General features: G+C 42.7%; 1 protein-coding gene across 2 annotated transcripts in view; it reads right to left on the minus strand.

The window, feature by feature from the left end:
• Window positions 1-18629, minus strand: part of adcy8 (adenylate cyclase 8 (brain)) — a 133903-nt gene extending 115274 nt beyond the window's left edge. For both annotated transcript variants that reach the window (XM_063462077.1, XM_063462076.1), the window contains exon 1: window positions 16948-18629. In XM_063462077.1, coding sequence (XP_063318147.1) covers window positions 16948-17847 — 900 coding nt within the window. In that variant the 5' untranslated portion in view covers window positions 17848-18629. The remainder of the gene's footprint in view (window positions 1-16947) is intronic.
• Between the last annotated feature and the right edge of the window lie 2056 nt (window positions 18630-20685).

Raw genomic sequence — 20685 nt, forward strand, 5'->3', positions numbered from 1 at the left:
GTAAACGGACCGAACTTCAGTCAGGAGAACAACTGAGATGATCCATCCACAAAGAGGTTAGTCATTAATATACTGCTGCATGGGCTGGGCTGTAGTTACATCGTAAGGTTTTAAAAATGAGCTTTAAAATGAACAGTGGTAATAAAAACCGAGAGAGGCCGACAGTGATCACTGACTGTTTTTAGGAGCTTGTTCTGATTAAACAGAACAAGATACAAAGCATTAAAACATGTCAAAATCTCAACAGCCTTAATAAATACAGAGTAGTTTGGACCCGGAAGCAGGGTTCATCACGTCATCACTTAAAGACCGGATTGTTTCAGCAGGTACATGATGTCATCACATTAGTGGGTGTGGTGAAGGTTAATAGGAAGTAATTTGTAAATATTATTCCTGTTGTGTCATAGTACGTTTTTCTGCTCTTGTTGAGTATTTATTTATTTATTAATTTGCTCAGACCGTGTTTTATTTACCTTCATGTAACAAATTTCATTTTGATATAATGTATTTTTAAATACATTATGTTTACTTAAATGCACCAAGAAGCAAATAACCAAATAACCCAATTTCCCCTTGTGGGACAATTAAAGGATTATTCTATTCTATTCTATTCTATTCTATTCTAAATAAAAAGAAATATCAACCTAAAACACCTGAGTTTGTTTTTGTTTGTTTTTATGCCCTCTTTAACTGAACTCATAAGTTAATCGTCACATTTGAGGTATTTTGCTTTTGTGCTCTGTTAACTTTCTCAGATATATAGTGTGCTTCAGTTTGTCTCCCATCAGTATTTTTTAGTGCACTTGACCCACACGCAAAAACTGCAAATTAAGGACCTCTTAAATGATTTCCGAATTACACTCTTCCCTACTTTAAATAGTCCCCTCATCTTGTTTGAACAGTACATGTGTAATTACTTTTGCTGCTTTCTAAGTTGATGGAAACTCCTTCTTCCTCCCTTGAGTTCAGCGAGCATTGCAGACAGAGAGATGAGACAGAAAGACTGTAAAAGCTTTTGCTTCTCAAGTCATTTTTAAGCAACGCCTGGAAGGTCACTGCACAAGAATGTCACCGGAAAACTCTGCCATTAAAAGCTCAAAAAGCCGCAGCTGATGGCCCTGATCCTTCATCAAATATTAAGAGCGGCTGAGTGCAGTGTCTGGTAACAACAAGATTGTCTGAGATCAACCGCATGAAACCACCGAGGAGGGTGAAAGGGAGGCGAGGGGTGGCTGGGGGAAGGCTGGAGTCAGTGATTCGTCCCTCTGTGCCCGCCTGCCCCACACCCCTCCTCCCTCCAAAATATTTTTCAGCGAGCTGAGTCAGTCTGAAGACGCCTGACTGCACACGGAGGAAATGTCTGCAAAAGCAAAAGAAAGAGGAAAACTACAGATGACAGCAACACTTATGAGGTCACTATGACTTCACATAGCAGAAACTGTGTCTGGATCAACATGGCTGCCCATCACTGTCAATCGCTGCGTTCGGGGTTCAGAGAAGCAAAGGTTCTGCCCAGAAGTTCAGCCTGTGGGAATCTACTGTATTAAAAGCTACGAGGGTAAAGGGCCTCTGCATAACATGACTGTTATTAATGACACCGAGGCCCTGAACTGCAGCGTTGCTGGCATACAGTGCAAGCTACCGTCAGTCGAAACAGTGATGAGACTCTCCTGTACTGTTATCCTGCAAAATTATACTGTATGTACTATACTGTGAGCCATGTATCTTGTACTGCAGCTGGAAAAACGGTGTGTATACTGGATAGTCTGTGTCAGGGAGCAAGTCATTTGTTGATGTTCATGATTAATGAACTCAGTTCCTCAGATAACATTATCTGGTGTTTCCAAATGTTAAAACTGTGATGTGTTGAGGCACCTGGAGGCTTGCAGAAGTCTCAGATACTCAATTTTTTTTATAAAATATTTCATCAAGATCCGTAAAAAAGAAGTCATCTTAAAGTATGCTAACAACAAGTTGGGGAAGGGCTAAATATTTAAGGCACATTACAATCCATTCAGACATTAGCAATAAAAAGCATTTAAAATGTGAAAAAAATTGTCACCTAATACACATTTAAATATGTATTAAATGAGTTCACACATCTTCGTTAACATATCCATCATCTTCCTGAAACTTGTCAGCAGTAGCGGTTTTTGATGTGGGCGAGATCGTGGTGGGGGGCGGCATCACGGGCATCGGCAAACAGAAAAAAAAAAAAACTGCTCGTACTCATGCTGCCCCAACATCAGCCAGCGCATTTTGGAGATGGCATAGGCACCGATCGGTTTTCTATCATCCATTTGCTGGGAGTAAGGGCGCCCTCCGTTTGCGAGGTGCGCCTGCTGCTTGCGGCACAGGGAGGAGAGGGAGGGGCGGCGGGGATTCAACTCGCAAAATAAAACAAAATAAAAACTAACCAACAAACACAAAAACACCAGACATTATGATACAGACTTGTAATTTGCACCGATGTTTTTTCGAAATTCTATACGCGAAAAGTGAGCGCGAGAGCCCTCGGTGCGCCTGCTCGCTGCTGAAGTCAAAGTAAACTTTATTGTTATCTCCGCTACATACAGTCCCGTATGTAGAGAGACGAGACGACGAGGCTCCAGTTACAGCAGTGCAAGCAAACAAACAATAAATATAAGAAGAGTAAGAAAATAAATATACACTTTAGGGCTAGGGGTAAAGGGATCAATAACAATTTAAAATTTAGAATTTACAGTTTGATGATTTAATGTCACACACAACCTGTCGAAAGGGGAGGGGGTCCAGCTGCTTCCAAATAGAGCACATTTCATTCATAATGTTGTAAATTTAAGCCCATTATGGATTCGTGATTTGAATCCTGGGTTGTGCAAAATCCCAGAAATAAACCCTAGAGAAAGTGAATCTGTGAACTAAGGTGTAGGTCTATTAGGTTATGTTGTGGTGATCCTCGGGTTGGGGGATGGGTGTTTATACTGGAGTGCAAAATTAAAACCAATGGAAGATGGACAAGAAAAGTTCAAAGCCATCAGGTGCTCAGTTTAGAAAAAAGAGAAAAGAAGAGGAGGAGAAACAAAGATACAGGTAAGCAGATGTCTAAAAATAGTAAAAATAGTAACAGTAACAGACTAAACTCCAAACAATACATTATGTTACAGATTTTACACATTTAAGAAATAGATCACTCAATTATAAATATCAAGGATTAACAGAGGTGATTATAAATAAAAATCAAGAATATTCACAAGAATATTACAGAGTAGAAAAGAGCCTAACTATTGCAGTGTTCACAGTGTGTTAGATGGAGGAGTTGTACAGGGAGATGGCCACGGGCAGGAATGATTTCCTGTGTCGGTCAGTGGTGCTTTTTGGTAATCTCAGTTTCTCACTGAACGTGCTCCTGTGGCTAGCCAGCATGTCATGGAGTGGGTGGGAGGTATTATCCCTGATTGTCCTTATCTTGGACAACATCTGCCTCTCAGACACCACCCTAACGGAGTCCAGCTCCATCCCCACAGCATTCCTGGCCTTGTCAGAGGGAGTGTTCGTCCAGGGCGCCAAACAGGCTAGGACCGTCACTGCTTGTCAGGTGGCATTCCTGGCCATTTTTGGGAAAACAAAGATGGAGGTAACGGATGAAAAGACTCCACAGAATATCTTCCATATTTTCCAAGTGGAAGAATAACTTTTTATAAACATCTTTTCAAAGGAGCTTTGAAGTAGGGCTGGGTATCATCACGGATTTCTATAATCGATTTGATTTGATTTCAGTATCAGTACATATCTATATTTTTACACATATGTCTGTATTGAACAGCAGAAATTAGACATTCTTGTCAGGGGTCTTTTTTCCCGACAGCACTGAACACAACGGTGCTGGTGAGTAATAGGCAAGCAAATAATGCACAAAACAAATTTTTGATGGTAAACTGGTCTCTGAGTACACTGAGCGAGAGAGAGAGAGCTGTGCAGGAAGTGAGATTTTATCATGGTAGAAGCAAAACAGCCGAAGTAAGAGGGAATTTATGACGATGTTTATCAAATGTGAAGCGTAGTTTTGATCGTCTTTTGCTGCTGGTTCAGTGAATTTTGGTCAGAGAGTTATGAAACCTGCAGCATCAGAATCTGTGAGCTGTCGGCTTTCAGCCCCGACGGCGTGTCCACATATGTGCCGTCGGGTTTGTGTTTACAACTTTGTGAGGATTTGTTTACCTGCTCTTTAATCGTTTGCTGTTTTAGCTGTTTGGTGGTTGTTGAAATACTTCTGTGAGCTTTAACCGGAGATTCTGGCATTTCTGGCAAAATACATTTATATTTAAAAATTGATTCAGCATTTAATGATTCGAGGTCTCTTTATTCAAACTAAAATCGATTTAAATCGGGGAAATCTATTTTTTAAACCCACTCCTACTTTTAAGGCAATGCATATTGCTCATTTTGGTACCTCTTTAATATATGAACATTATATAAGTTCATATAAATATGTATTGATATATAGAATGTTTCGAATCATCAGAAACCCCGGTTCTTCCATTTAAGTAATCTGGTCTTCAGACCGAGTCATTTGGATGTTTTGGAATTACAGAGATTTACATTTTAGTTTAAGGACTTCTGAGGATGCCAGAAAAGTCTATGAGCTGGTAAAGACAGTGTGACATAATCAAAGGTTTTAAGCAAGATGTACTATATTTATTGCTCCATAAACAACCACCTTTATTTGGATGTTTGAGTTTAGCCTCCTAGGACCTGGCGACCACATATGTGGACATCACATTTTGGACAAAAATACTAAATTTTGCTCTACAAGGGCCTGATATCCACCTAAGGGGACATTATACTGACACTGTTCTATCGAAATTTAAAACAAATGTCCTCATTTGTGGATCTCATTTTTCTCAGAAGCAAAAATCAGGTTAAAAAAAATCTGGTAATTCTATGTTTTTACATTCATCAGGTTCCAATCAGCCCAAATAGCAAAGAGAAATTAAAAATTCATGCCATGAAAGAGTTCGGGTCTTAGGAGGTTAGTAAATGGCCATTTACATAATCATAATCATGACTGGCCTAATCCTGATTATTTACTACTTTGTTTATACTTTCAAATATTTTCTGTTTTTTGCATTTTAGAGTTCTAGAAAAATCCTAACTCTAAACAGGTCAGGTTTGATGTTAAGAGGTTCGCACAGACCTGCAAAGCATAGGGTTAGAGGTTCAAGGGTCACAGAACTTATCGATGATGGCTTTGACCTACCAGGGTGTACCTCGTTGCCACCAGCCCCATTAGGAGTTTATCTGGCATGTCCAAATGACTCTTTGATAACAGAAGCACGGGGCTAAAATATCTACATTAGATACTACATTTAGACTACATTTAGAAAGTAAAAACTTCTAATTTCTTCGTCTGTGCTCATTTGGTTTGTGGTAAAACTCAACTGAACCGTAATCCTAACCTTAAACATGTTGCTGGTGTCTTGTGAATGTTGACAGGTTAAATCAAATAGTGCATCATGGAGGGTTTCAAATAATCAGTTGGGTCATGTTCAAAGTCCAATTGAACTGGTGGAGCTTTAAGGAGGGCTTTGGACTGCATGGAGACTGGGAGACTCCTAAGGTTAGGCATTTGAACTGTGATATGGGTTACAATAGGATATCACTCATGACGTGGCAACAGAAGCATGAAATACATGGTGATAAGTCCTAAAATGACATACACCACTTCATGACTTCAGGCTGGACAGAGACGGCAGAGCCGATCCTGCTTCTGCTGTCAAAACCTTCCAACGAGCCACCGCTGGCACCAGATGAATAGCCACCTCAATCAAGCGCACACAGTAATATACAAAATGACTGCGTGGGGGTAAAACCTGTGATTTATTTCCACGTGCAGACACAGCTGTGAGAAATTACATTTTTTCCCAAACAGCTTTTATTTGGCGATTTGTTTTTATGTTGTAGAAAATGGGTTGGCTCAAATCGGCGGATGAGGTCGTGATCAGCCAGTGGCACCGAGATGCAGTCACAGAAAACCTGATCAGCGCTTTCTTACGTAACGCCCAAAATCAAAAATGTAAATGAAAGCACAGAGAGATGAAGCCAATGTCTTTGAAAAGGGTTGTTAACATTCAAAGCCTTTTGAGTGTTCAAACAGACAAAAAATTCTCCTCTCAGGGATAGAAAATGCATGCACGTTGTCTCGGTATGAAATCCAAACTTGGCTTTTTTTTCCTTCTCTATCTCCTCTGTGCAGCCGGCGCTCTAGGTAAGCTGACTTTGACCTTGAAAGAGGAAGCTGCAGCGAGCGGGAGAACAGCTAATCGGCGGGTGTGTGTGTGTGTGAACAGAGAAAATAAGACACAGTGCTATTGACAGTTTTATAACACTCTTAGCTCCGTGCAAACTCTTCCCTGACACCCAAACACACACATTATCATTCACATGCATGCTCCTTCACTGGCCAGAACAGCCTAATCTGTTATTTACTGACGCCCCTGTTCATTTAACAGCAAGAAAGAAGACTAAATGACCTCTGCACAAAGGCAGCTGTCAATACAGCCATGATTGGAAAGCCAGAATCGGGTCTGCTTGGAGTCTTTTCAGCAGGAAAAAAAAAAAGCCACGAGTCGATATGAGTATATTGTTTAGACAGTGAGAAGATGGGGCATGACGGTGTGAAGGTTTTAAGGGAAAGGCAGCGGTCAATACCGCAGCCTTCAACAGGAGGGACACAAAGGATGTGGGGCCAACAGGGGCCCAACGAGACTCTAAAGAGACCGAGGTGGATCGATGGAAGTTGTTTTGAGTCTGACAGAAAGATTCAGTGGTGAATAGTGACAAAGAAGATGGAGGGATAGGAGCTGGAAATGGTTCTTAAATGATAAAACACAGAGCTGCATTAACCAAACAAAGACAGCACACCATTAGAGGCAGACAAGTGGACAGCTCCCAACACAATGAACATACTTAAAATCAAAGATGAGATGTCTGAGTTTTGATCTGCCATCTCAAAACGCCACTCTGAAACCAGTTATGATTCAAGCTTCATGGAAAAAATAACATGGATGTAACTCCGAGGTCCGCAATCTCGACCAGCCATCAAATTCTAGGATTTCTTTAATTTCAGTGAGAAAAAAATCTGTGATTCATCAAAGGAAGAACGCAAAACACACAATTCATTTTTTGAATTGAATTGACTCATTTTTTGACGTATAGGAGATAACTAAAGACTAAGACTACAGATTTGAGGTTGGGTGGAGCACATGGGATTTTCTGTTTTTTAAGTAGTTTTTAAGTCAAGCAGTCTCGACTTTGGACAAGGCTGTAGACTTTTAAATCCCTCGGTAGCCCCACCCTAAAGACTAGTAATAAATAACTAGTAAAATCATTAGAAAAATTAGCATTATGTTCTATTCACAAGGACTTGAAACTAGCGACTGAAACCATAAACATGTCAGGAAAGTGTTTACTCGAGTCAGAGATCAAGTTACAGGTGGGGTCATTTTCTCATAGAGTTCTATACATTATTATTTTTTTGCAGGATTTGCCTCCTACTGGTCATTAAAAGAACGCAGTTTATTATATGCAAAGTTTTGTGTCCTCATTTGTCTTTAACATAAGTCAGCACGTATCCATGCACCAGATTACTTCCTACAGTAAGGATGAGATGCTCTCATAACCACAAGCCACCTCACAAAATGTCCTCAAGAGCAGCGGTCCCCAACCTTTTCTGCACCACGGACCGGTTTATGCCCGACAATATTTTCACGTACCGGCCTTTAAGGTGTCGCGGATAAATACAACAAAATAAAACTAGTACCGGTACCGAAAAAAAGAAGATTTATTCATAACACACGTGAAAAGACCCAGGAAAACAGAGTTAACGATAAAAACGATAATAAAATAACGCTGAAAACCGATAAAAACCCTGAAAACCATACATTTCACACCTGAGCCTCAACTCTCGCGGCCCGGTACCAAACGACTCCGGTCCGAGGCCCGGGGGTTGGGGACTGCTGCTCAAGAGCCACTGAAATATTTTAGTACCTATTTAACTTTGTGCTTCTGGCAAATGTGATAAATCCTCAGCTTCCTTCATCCAATCTCATTCCCTTATTGTCTCTTCTCTCTGTAAAATTGTTGATCTGTATTTTATATTCTGTTCACAACATCCTCACGCAAACATAATTAATAAGAGCAGATTAGCACCACTTGAGTTCAGGATGTTAAATTTCACAGCATGTCGAGTCTTCCTAACTCCAGGAGTTCAGTATGAGCCGTCCTAATCCTCCCTCTGCTGCGTCCATCCAGCTGCACCGCCACCACGTCACTGCAGCTGATTTAAGACGAAACATGTTAGGCGCCGATCTCAGAGGTCAACTAATACAAACTCGCCGTGCTAAACTAATCCATCTGGCCCGCTGACTTTCCAGCGAGATAACACTTATAATAATGACACAAGCTAAGACTTATCACAGCATGAGTGGAAGCTAATTAATAAAGTCATTATTGAACTTCAAAAACACTCCTGCATGTCAGTAACTTAGACTTTCATTACACTGAGGCAGAAATCTGAGGGTTGAACAATTTAAAGTCCTGTAAAGAAAACGATTAATTTGTCTTTGGGCGAGATAATATGTGATAAAAACAACGCCTGTTAGCCACAGGCTTGATCACTGAGACACTTAATGAGGCAGTAAAATAAAACCAAAAACAAGTTTGATCGAGATGAACATCATTTTGTAGTTGCCAACTTTACGCGAAAATTATTTTGTAGAGCTACAAAATAAAATAACTTCTTCATTATTTTCTTGAGTATTGAGGAATTTTGGTTTGGTTTATTAAAACCTCTTCATCACCATGTTTTTGCAGTATTCATGATGTGTGTTGCAGGTCTTTTTGATTTTCTTCAGTTTGTTGTGTTTGTTAGTTTGCTTTGTGCTTTCAGTTTCTGTTACAACGTTCCTTTCCTGTCTCCTCTGTTCCCCGTGTGTATATAAGTTTCTGTCAGTGATGTTCCCTTCTTGAGTTCTTCCTGTTTTATTTTGGTAGTCTTCTGTCTCGTAGACATGGTATTTACTTTTACTTTCCCCGTCTCCTTTCCCTGATTAGTCCCAGCTGTGTTCCCTGGTGTTTTTACCTCCCTAATTACCTTGTGTGTGTTTATAACCCTTGTTTCCTGTAGTTCCTGTTTCCTGTGTGCACCGCTCCCAGCATCTCTCTAGGATGTTTATTTCTGGACTTTGTTTTTGCTCCTTATTGAAGGTGAAGAAACCATGGTAACTTCACCTTCAATAAAAAGGTTGTTTTTAGTTGATACCATCTTGCCCGTGAGTCTGCATTTTGAATCATCTCCTGATTCACTAATCTGACAACATGTCTTCAAATATTGTGAAACCCAAACAAATTTAGCTTAGTGATAAAAGAAACCGTAAAAAAGTATCAAACATTTGACTCTCATTATAAATTGTGGCAAAACAATTGCTAAATCATCTTTTATTAACTTTTGACTAAATAACTGATTGACAGTCACTGTCGCTCTGTTTCCCACAGAACTGGGAAAGTGTTTTGGTGGTTAGGGAGTGAAAGCTGGAGGGATGTGTTTGCATATATATATATATATAGAAAAAGATCCTATACAATAATTTAAATACCAAGTTCAGTGACTCGCTGATGGCAGCTGAATGATGAGGACCAGCACCACTGCACCCACCCAGTCTTCTAACAGGGAAATGAAAGACTAAACTTTCAAAATAAGAGCACAGGGACTATTCACTTGTAATTTACTGGCCTAAGTGTAAGACTCAGCTGAATCTAAAATAAAGCTAGTGGTTTAAATTCAAATCAAGATTCACTGATATTTTCTTGAATAAACTTGAATAATTTCAGGGAAATCTGTGCAGTTTTTTCTTACTACCCCTCAGTATGTCTGATATACCTCTAACTCATGCTTTCTTAGAAATCCCAAGAAGCTTGTTAATCAAAGAAATATGTTTCTTATAAGCAGTGGATCAAGCTAAAAACGTAATGTGATAAACATGTTATAGTATTGCTCCAGAGTTACTGAAGGGGGATAAGCGATTAGTGCAACCATGACCTATTGACAGAAGTGAATGGAAAAGCTTTCATGGCCTGCTGAGTCTATGAAATATCAGAGGTTTTATTGAAAAGTCATTAAACTGTAATCAATTACTGCAAAGCAAAGCATCAGCCTCTGAATCCAGCTTACAGCAGCCTCTTTAAAACTATCGACCTCCGACCCAGAAAAAGCTCGCTGGTTCGGTGGCAGCGAGTGGAGCGACAGCTGAACCACGCTGGGTGGGGGAGCTGGGAAATGCACCCTGAGCTACACAACAACAGCCAGTCAGTGCAGCCTACAGCCAGCTGCACAGCTTTAGTCAGCTATACAGCCACACAGAGGCACGAGCATTCAGCAGCTCAGGAGGTCGAGCCTGTGACGGCTGGTAGTTCAATCCCTGGCAATAAGTACCAGACCATTTACACCAGTGGGAAGATAAGGCCTCACGCGAGGTCACATGAATCTCACTGAGCATGCTCAGAGAGCTTTAATGCTGCAGCACTTAGAATTCCCAAAAAGTCTGTGAGCTACTGTAAGTGACAAATTTAAGAAAATGAAATCTTTGACCCTTCAGTGAGGCTCTGTTACGCTGTGGTTGGGTCCACTACGGTCACTGCAACATCAGTACAGTCATGTTCTGAGTGGCAGCCTGTATCCTAACACCTTCTTTAGGGGATTGTGGACCCATGCAAAGCTGGACGGTAAAACCTTCAACAGTGATAAAAAACATGATCAACATAAAGTCAGTGGACCTCATTTCATCCACGTTTTGACAGACAACAAAAAAGGCCAATGATAATGAGAACAGCACCGTGCTGAACCAATCGTGTGGTTGGAATAAAATCTCAGGAGTAAAAGAAAAAAACCTTATGCCTGAAAAAAAATAGTGATTTTATTTATACCGTTATATTTATCGATATCAACTGATACTAAAAACATTATTGCAATAAGAGTTTTTTCCATATCGACCAGCCGTAGGTTCATCCCTCCAGTAGAATTCCAGAGACGCATGCAGACCACACGCTGCATCCAACGACTGGACTTTTTAAACATCTGGCTGTTATTCTCCTACTGTTGCCTTTGAACAAACCAAATAAAGATGACCTTGTTTTATTTCAGTGTCTCTAATGCATTTGCAGTCATTTATGACCGTGCTACATTTGTTTTTAAAACCATTTTCACACATGCACCTGAAATCTGCCAAACATTACCAAAAGGGGTGGATGTCGAGCTAGTCTTTAACCCGCCAGCTCTCTAGCACAAAGCCTGTGAGATACTAGATTGCACCAGTATGGGAATGGTAAAGCTAATATTCCAGTGCATCAGAGCATTTGCTGCTATCGAGTGGGTGACATGTAAGCAGGTAGCTCCCTCGCCTAAACCAGTATTTCCAGTAGTACGAAAAATCCCTGCTGTGCCACATGTGAGAAAATAGAAATAATCCCAAAACTGTCCCGAGCTGATGTGTGAACATGAACAAAGTGTGTGTGTTTGTGTGTGTGTGTGTGTGTGTGTGTGTGTGTGTGTGTGTGTGTGTGTAGGGAGGGGAGAAAGGTGGAGGAGAAACAGGCGGTGACAAGTCAACACGAGCTCAGTGATCTAAAACCAAAAACGGACAGATGCTAACAAACGTCTGCAAGTCTGTCAGGGAGAGAAGATCTCAGACACACAGAAGAGGACGGAGCACGTCGGGCGGGTGAGGGGTGGTGGAGGGTTGTCTGGGGTTATGTCACTCTTTCCAGAATAAATATCTATGTCAAATCCCAACAATAATCCCTTCTAAGTTGGGCAAAGCCTCACCTATGATCAAATATACATGCAAGTCTCTGTTTATAATTTAGATGTATTCTGCTAACAAACGGTCACAGAAGCTCACCGAAGAATTACCCGAGAAAGATAATTCAAAGAGCTCTAAAGCATTCAAACACTGAAAAAGGTTTTTATGGTATCATCACCATAAAATGCCAAAGATTCAAAGCATTTAAGTCAAAGTCAAATCTAAAACTGTGAAAATTGCTTTTATATGTACATATATATATATATATATATATACATAGATATATACCTGTCCAAGCTAAGGAGTCCAAACCACACACACAGTTAGTGAATTCATAATGATGAAAAACAGCAGGTCAAGAGCTCAAGCAACAACAAAAATACTTAATGATGCTTATAAAGCCATATACCCGAATCTGACAAAGAACAGTTTAGCATTAACCCTCTCTACAATACTGAGAACTGCTGAGCTGAGAGCTAACAAACTGTGCCACATTGTACTTTAAAGTGCAAATCATCACCTTATTTCAAATATAGTGGTTTCCCTTCAACCGCTGAACATAGAAAAACTTTAAGAAGCTGCAGATTTTGTGTACAATACATCGTTGACAGCTGTGGTTAACCTAGCTTCGAGTTATAGCAGAAAACTTGACCTCTGACCTTGACCTTGAAGTTGAGGTCACTTAGTTTCAAACTTGTCCGAGATGTTTAGTAGTTGAACCTGGGATATGAATTTGAAGCTCCTATGTCACCTCATTCTCGAGTTATTTCATTGACAAACTTGGCTTTCCACACCACCCGCTCATCAGCTCACCCAGCAGAGTAACAGCAATACCCCAGCAGCCTTTTTCAGCCGATGGGTAACAAATATGACTTCTCAGCCGAAGTCATAAAAGGTAACAATAAGCCTACAGGCTACAGATTTGATGACTTTCTTTCCAGCATCACAGCTCAAGCTGAAATAAACTGTGAGTGAATTTGAGCTTTCAGAGGCCCCCCCCCACCCCCACCGGGGGCTTATAACAAGACAATATTGTGATTTTTAGCAAAAAATTACTGGAAAAACTGTTTTATCCTAATCATCTTGTTTTCATTATCGGAAGCCAAAATCTTAATTAAAATTAAAATCCAATTAATCTCCCTGCCCTACTGCAGCGCAGGGGGTATGTTCAGTTCTCATCTCTGAGTCAGACTCCATAAACTGTCTAAGCAAGTTTTTTGGGAGCTGCAGGGAGTCCCATGTTTCCCCAAATCTTTCCAACATAGGTGAAGACAGAAAAGCGAGCACAGAGCCACAGTGGACACATTATAAATAAACCTGAATTATCCTTCTAGACCAGCCGACTCTACTCAGACCAGAGACACGCTGTGTGTATGCGCTTTGATCTGTAGCTTTGGGCTTCATGTTGTGTGTTTGTTTCTGCATAACCCTAAAATAATACATTTCAAGACCAAGTATAAGAGCTCTTCATCGTGTTGCCCGTCACATGTTCGTCTACGCTCCTTTCAAGTATTACAAGTCACTCTGGGAAATCTGCCAGACATGAAAGAGCTGACGGCTGAATTATAAAATATATTTCCTAGCTAATTGCTGATGTGAGGAGCTAATTCTGAAATGAGATGTGCACAGCACTCGAGAGCATTTCGCACTCATCTTAAAAGAAATACGTCAAGTCAAAAGAAAACACATCTGAGAGCCTGTGTGACGTTTTCATCAGACCGAAGACTCATAATCACAGGCAGTTAAACTCACTGAATAATCCACTTCAGGTGAGAGCTGTCTACCAGCACACACACACAACCATCTGCAGCATCTCCCTACAGAGTGACGTGTTTTTGCTTCTTTGCTGTTTGTTGTTGCTCCTCACTAAACACTTCGAGAAAACGCACATTTTTTTTTACAAAGGAACCTATTGTGAAGGCTAAAAGCAGGACGCTGGGTGAGGACATTACTGAGGAAGCATTTCAGTGTCACACACTGAATCTTTGTGCACTGATTTGTCGCTTCTGCTTCTTTTGTTGACATTTTGAAAGTAAATTCATTTTACATTGAAGAAAACACAAAATGTTAAGATTTCTGCTCATGTTCACTTAAACATGATAACACATTACATGAAATTTCCAAAAGCTACGAAAAATATATTCAATACAGCATCTTTCAGACTTTTAAACAGCTGATTACTAAAATAAGCGCATTATTATGATGGCCAGATTAGTCAAACCAATGTTATAAAAACAAAAATCATATTATTTGCAGTATAGCAACATGACTTCTGGACTGACACAAAGGTTTCTAAGAACAAAAAGTATGTAAATTATGCCGTTCTTACTTTATGACAGTTCTCCATAAAAATGATTCCCATTTACAAATCCAAAGCGAGAGACTTTAAGCTCTGTGTTCTGCTTTTCCTGGTTTTCTGTCATATATAAACTGTTCCAATGATGGATGCTCATATTAAACCAAGTTTCAAATAACGAGGAAACTGAATCAAAGTGAGCAAAAAAAAGAAGCTCAGGATTCAGACTTTTTTTTACTCTTGCCTCGGTATGATGTCATACTGAATGGATGTTCCTAATATGATGGGAGCCAATCAGAAATGTTGATCTAAAGGGAGGGTGACGTCCACGAATGGACAAAATGGGCCTAGAAACGAGCAGAGCAGGTCGTCTGTAAACCAAAACCAACAGTTCAGGGACGTCTGCAGGATGTGGAAGAAAACCTCTGACCAACCCAACAATTTATCTCTGCGCTCACACGACAATCCTCAGGCTCTGTTAGCACCAAACAAACCATGTTGTCAGAATTCAACTGATGAATAACGACGCTGACTTGAAGTGCATAGCACTGCTTTTATGATCACTTCAAAACACTTTCACTCGTGACAGCAAACACCAAGAAAACAAAGCACAAATGGACTGCAGTTAAAAGCTTTTTTTTACTGAACACACAAAGTGCTGCAATACAAACCACATTCACTTCTTCACACTGCATTTATTATACTAGAAATACAGCACATTATTGTAGAGACGCACCAGTGATGTTAGGGCCAGTTTCTGAATGAAATCATTGGCTTTCTGATTAATGGAAAACACTCTCTATACTAAATATTTTTAGTGTGCAAACCATGCAGTGAAAGGTTTAACTTGCAATTATATCATTTCAGCACATTACTGTGGATTACTGCAGGGGTTAGCACTTGGTCACCAGTACCAGGACACACTCACTGACTGCTTTGCATCAATTCATAAAATCCCTAACCTTAAAAAAGAAAGTTATCCCTTTGCCTGCATAAACCTCAAAATAACCATTTAATCCTGCCAAAGAGGTTCAAGAAGCTTCAGTGGTTCAGATTATCTGTCTGACTGTTTGTTAGCAGGATTACGCAAATGTTATGGACAGATTTCTGTACATTTTTCACCAAAATTACGATTGATTTCATTTGGGAGTCAAACTGGATGTGGAGCCTGGACATTTTGGAACGATTCTTTACTGCAGCAACGTGGACCCAGCTTTGATATTTGAAGGTTTTTGACTGTATAGGTCACAACAAACAAATAAGTAACTGATTTGAAATTTCCAAAAGCAGAACAGGAGGCAGGCCCCGCTCCTGTGGAAGCAGCTTCCTGTTTGGGTTCAGAAGACACCCTGTCTACTTTTAAGATCCAAACTTTTAATTAAATTCAATTAAATTGGTTCAACTTTATTTATAACACGACAAATCACAACAACATTCACCTCAAGATACTTTATATTGTAAGGTAAAAACCCTGCAATATTAGAAAGAAAATCCCAACAATCAGTCAGCCCCCTGTGAGCAAGCACTTGGGAAAAAGTGGGGAAAAAGAATTCCCTTTTAAGGGGAAGAAACCTCCGACAGAACAGAGGCACCTATTTTTACCTGCATATGATTAATAGTTCTGTTTATTGTTTGTCGTTTCTTCATCGACCCCCTACATGTAACAGCAAATAGCTAAAACAGAGTTCTTCCTCCCCAGTGTCGATGTTCATATTGTTAGTGTTGTCTGTCTTAGATTGTAGAGTCTTCACCTTACAATACGAACAATCTTGAGACAACTGTAAACTAACACAAACTGAACTGAAATAGAATTTAAGTTTCAGTCTGTAAACCGAGAGCCGTGTAAAGCAAAGATTCCACAAAACGAGCTGAGAAATCAAACAGTTGAGCTGTAACATCTCCCTCCTCGAGGGAAAGTTCAACGACAGGCCACTAATGGATTACAGCAACATGCCGCTCCCTCTCTCGCCATCAATCAGATACTAAGTAGCAACAAAACTGCTCAGAATCGTGTTCTGCTTCATTAGCTTGTGTTGTTTACTTCCACATCTGATGATCAGCTCTTCAGTCGATGTTGACAGACTGCTGCGGTTATTTGAAGCTTTCTGAGAGCTCTGTGTTCATTTCTTGGTGCTTTCAGGGACTCAGACATATATGATGATGGTGCCATCAGACAGTCTGACAATCAAAGGCAAGCACATTTAGAAATATCACGCTCTCGGCTGTTCACCTGCACACTTTCATATGAAGCATCTGACTCTAAAAGACCTCCTGGAATTTGATGCATTTTTACCAAAAAATATTTAAGTTATTGTTTTCACCAGCAGGGGGCGCTAAACCTGTGTGGAGCTCAGCTGCATTTCAGGCCCTCCTTTGTGTTTGTGTCTGTGTGTGTTGGACAGCTCCTGGTGCTGAAACCTGCAGCACTCTGAGGCAGTCACACCAGGCTGCTGTCACAAACTGACGCATTTCATTATTAAAACACGAAAAAATCAAACCACCTGAGCCAGGCGACAAAAAACATCTCAGGTAAATTCACACGTGGTCGTGGAGTCTACGACTGTAATTGTGCGCTCTAAAAGACGGGGAAACACACGTGCCAGCTGCACATAAACCGACTGTAGGTTTGGAAAGTGGAACATCATCACACAGCTGAGAGTTCCGGTAAATATCAGCACCGGTACCAGCGCTCCGTAAAAAGATAAAGTTTCAGGGAGGAGAAAGAGGAAGATAAAGCAGCTGCTTCGGGCAAACGAAGGAAGAGAAAGCAGAGGAATGGAGGAGACGTGAAAGCAGGGTATGTCGAAGGCTCACCTGGTTGCTGGAGAGCTGCACATTCTTGGAGATGAGCAGCTGGACCAGGATGTGAAGCCCCGAGGTGAACAGGCCGGCCAGGATGGCCCAGGTGAGCGGCAGCGGCAGCATGCTGTAGGTGGCGAACAGGGTGAAGAGAACGTACCCCACCCCGTCGCCCAGCAGCCCGTAGCCCAGCCCTGCCGCCAGGATCTGCGTGGCCATTGCCACCCAGGTGACCACGCCGCTGTACTGCAGGTAGCTATGCGACGTGGTGTCCTTTCGCACCACCACTAAGGCACAAATAACAACTTCGATGCCCGTGAAGAAGCCCAGGAGCGTCCCCTTGATGGGGTCCATGGGGATGGAGGCCAGGGTGAGGTGCAGCACCAGCAGGGTGAGCTTGGTCACCACGTCCAAGATGTTCATCACCACCACCGACTTGCGCCTTTGGCCCAGGAAGTAGCGCTGGTACAGCCGCTCCAGGTCGCGGGACTTGAAGGAGTTGCGCAGCGTGGGGAAGATCACGCCCCGATACGTGTAGCCCCAGTTCAGGAAGAAGTCGGAGTTGCTCGGCGCGCAGTCGATCTGCAGGAAGCCCAGGTCGCTGCTGGCGCGCTCCGGGAACACTTTGGTCCCGCCGTTGTTGTGCCGGTCTCCCACCGACGTCCGCCCTGCCGACTGCTTCCGCGCCCCTTGGCTCGGGTCGTAGGGCTCGTCCGGCCCGATGCCCTTCACCCCTCCCCCGCCCTGCTCGTGGATGAAGCGCTGCTCGGTGATGTGCCGCACCGCGTTCTGCCACAGCAGCCGTTTGGGTCGCGCGCTGCCGCTGCTGTTGCTGTTGTTGCTGCTGCTCGGGGTCTTGTTGATGGTGTACAGCTCCTCGCTCGCGCTGGAGCACCGGACCTCTGACAGCTCCATGGCAGCTGCCGCCGCGCGCGCTGGTCCCGTTTGTCTGTGTGTGTCTTCGCCGCACTGATTACAGGCTCGTAACCCACCCTTCCCGCGCGTTAAGGAGCTCGGCGATTTTGGGGGAGACAACGTCCTCTCGTGCGCACTGAACCGGGGGCGCGTGCTTCTCTCTTGGGTTGGAGGTCATTGTCGCGCGAACGATTCCAGAAACGAAAAAAACCCGCACAGAAATCCTACTGGAAAGGAAAAACATCTCCAAGATGAACCGCGCGCATCGTCAGAAGCGTCTCAAAACAACAATAACAATAACAACAACAAAACAATAACAATCACCGGGTGGCGTGTCCAAGCTCGAGCCACCAACCGTTCGCACCATCGGGGTGCCGCGGCAATCCAGGAGCGGGAAAAACGAGGCGGGGACACGAGGAGTGCACAAAGACCAGATTTTCAGCCGAACCCCCCAAATGGCTCGTGCGTCGTTGGCACAGCTCGGTCCGCTTTACCGTGCCATGGCTGTCCTATCTGCGCCTGCAGCACGAATGTTCACATTAATTCCAGTCTTCTGTCTTCTACACATACACACACACGCGCACACAGATCCAGACAGCGGTGAGGTCAGCAACTCAGAGAGGAGCAAAAAAACACGAAAAAACATCCAAAAATCTTGTTCTCTTAGAAACTCGGCGACGACTCGGAAATGTCAACTTGTTGTTGCGCGCGAGGCTCCAGATCAAAGTCGAGAGCGCGAGCCACTCAACCCTCCTCAGGCCTCCTGAGGGGGGGGGGGGGGGGGGGGGGGTGGATGCAACACCTGGCTGTGAGATCTGAGAGAGCCGCCCTCCGTCACAATCCTACCCGCTTCTCTCTGAGAGGACGGCGCGCGAGACGGAGAGCGTCTCCATGGGAAGCGTCCAGTAAATAATGCCTTCTGCCTCCGCGTGCTGTGCGCGCGAGGCTGACAGAGAGCGAAGCCTCCTTCCTCCTCCTCCTCCAGTTCCTCGTCCTCCCGCGAGCCGTCTCTCTCCGCGTGAGACCTCCCGGGTTTGGCTTTCTCCTCTCCTCCTCTTACTCCTCCTCCGGTGTTTTTTTTAAAAAAGGGCGTGCAGTAGCACCCGCGTGGAGTTGATTTGCAGAGAGCTCGAGACTGGTCAGCGAGTGGCACCGGGGAGCGAGCGTGTCAGCTACGCTCCGGTTTGACGTCACACCTCCGCGCGCGCGCGTGTGTGTGCGCTCTCCTCGTCTTAACCGTCCCTATCATCCCACGCTCTTCTCCTCCTTTGTCTTTTCTCCTTTCTTTTTTCCTTTCTCTCCCCTCCATTGTCTGCCCCCCTCCTCTTACTCTCTCTCTTCTCAGCTGCCCAAATTTGGGATTAAACGGTGTCGCTTAAGCACAGCCTACACACTGTTTATGATTTTCCTGGGTTGCTCTGTAGCTTCCTATTATCCTCTGTCATATTTACATACTGCTGCAGTGGAGGAGGCTCATTTTAGTCCAAGCCTCAACCTCCAGGGCTGTAAAACGAAGCCAGTGCAGAAGTGGACTGCAGTTCCTCTTACGGCCACATGAGGCTGTATCCCAAAGTGAGTCGACCCCCACTGACTCCCATGTTAAAATACCCATTGTTACAGCTAAAGTAACCATATTTACAGCAGGCTACAAAATACACTGTAGTACGTGTAACTAAGTTCAGCCTTTATAACAACCAAACAGGGCTAGAATCTGTTTAAAACTCACTCATTTGGATTCAGGAGTTAGGAATACTTTTCGTCACCTCCACTAACTGAAGCCACTGACCGTAGTTTCTTGGCCATCTGTTGGGCATTTTTAGTGCAGCTATCTGTCAAATATTACAGTGTGCTGTCTTGATCCATGCTCAATCATCCAGGTAAGGAAATCCCAAAAACTTGATTGTTTTCATCTGGACGTAGTGTTTTCAGTGGGAGAAACGTTTCTTCACACATCCACGTGACTTCTTCAGTCTCAGATGACTGCAGGTTTCCCCGACTCTTAAAACAGGACTGAAACTAGCACCACTGGCACAGACCTCACATCCTCAATGGTTGATCATTAAGCCTGCTATGTGGCACAGACAAAACAGACAAGAGTTGGTAGATTTAAATGATTTACTGAAAGAAACATGAATGTGAATTGGCTGTAGCTCAGGAGGTAGAGCAGGTCATCTACTGATCGGAAGGTTGGTGGTTTGATACCTGGCTCCCCCAGTCTGGATGACAAATATCCTTGGGCAAGATACCTGCCCGAACATGAGACAAGGATAATGGTGGTGCAGAGGCAAGTGATGTTTTAACTGCCATAAATGTCAATTTGCTTAATTTATTGTGTTTATGTATTTTATTTATTTCCTTTATTTATTGTTGTTCCTTTTGGGGTAGGAACTAAGTTACATTCTGCGTTGTGCACAGGCCCCTTAAAGTGACGCAAAGGGCAGTCAAGAAAGCATGTGCAAAGAAGCTAAGCCATCAGTTAACTAAGTCACAAATCCATCTTTGAATGAAGAACCGTGGTGTCGTGTATTACCTGGAGGGAGTGATAGGCATAAATAAAAAAATTAATCTCCAGTGCCTGTTTGTAAACACCAGGATACACAAATTCCAAGGAACTTCACAGGATGAAACAAACTTGAGCACAAGAAACTTAAGGAAGCCTAAACAGGGAACTCGACAAAGGGAAAGACAAAATAAACTATGCAGCAAGGAGCGATTACACAGTTACACACTGGTGTGAACCAGGCACTGACAAAAGAGCGAGGACACACACAGGAAGTAAAGACAAACAAGGAAAGCAGCCACAAAAATACACTAGAACCAAATAAGAACCTGGAGCCA

The sequence above is a fragment of the Pelmatolapia mariae genome, linkage group LG18, assembly GCF_036321145.2.
Source record: "Pelmatolapia mariae isolate MD_Pm_ZW linkage group LG18, Pm_UMD_F_2, whole genome shotgun sequence".
Lineage (NCBI taxonomy): Eukaryota > Metazoa > Chordata > Actinopteri > Cichliformes > Cichlidae > Pelmatolapia > Pelmatolapia mariae.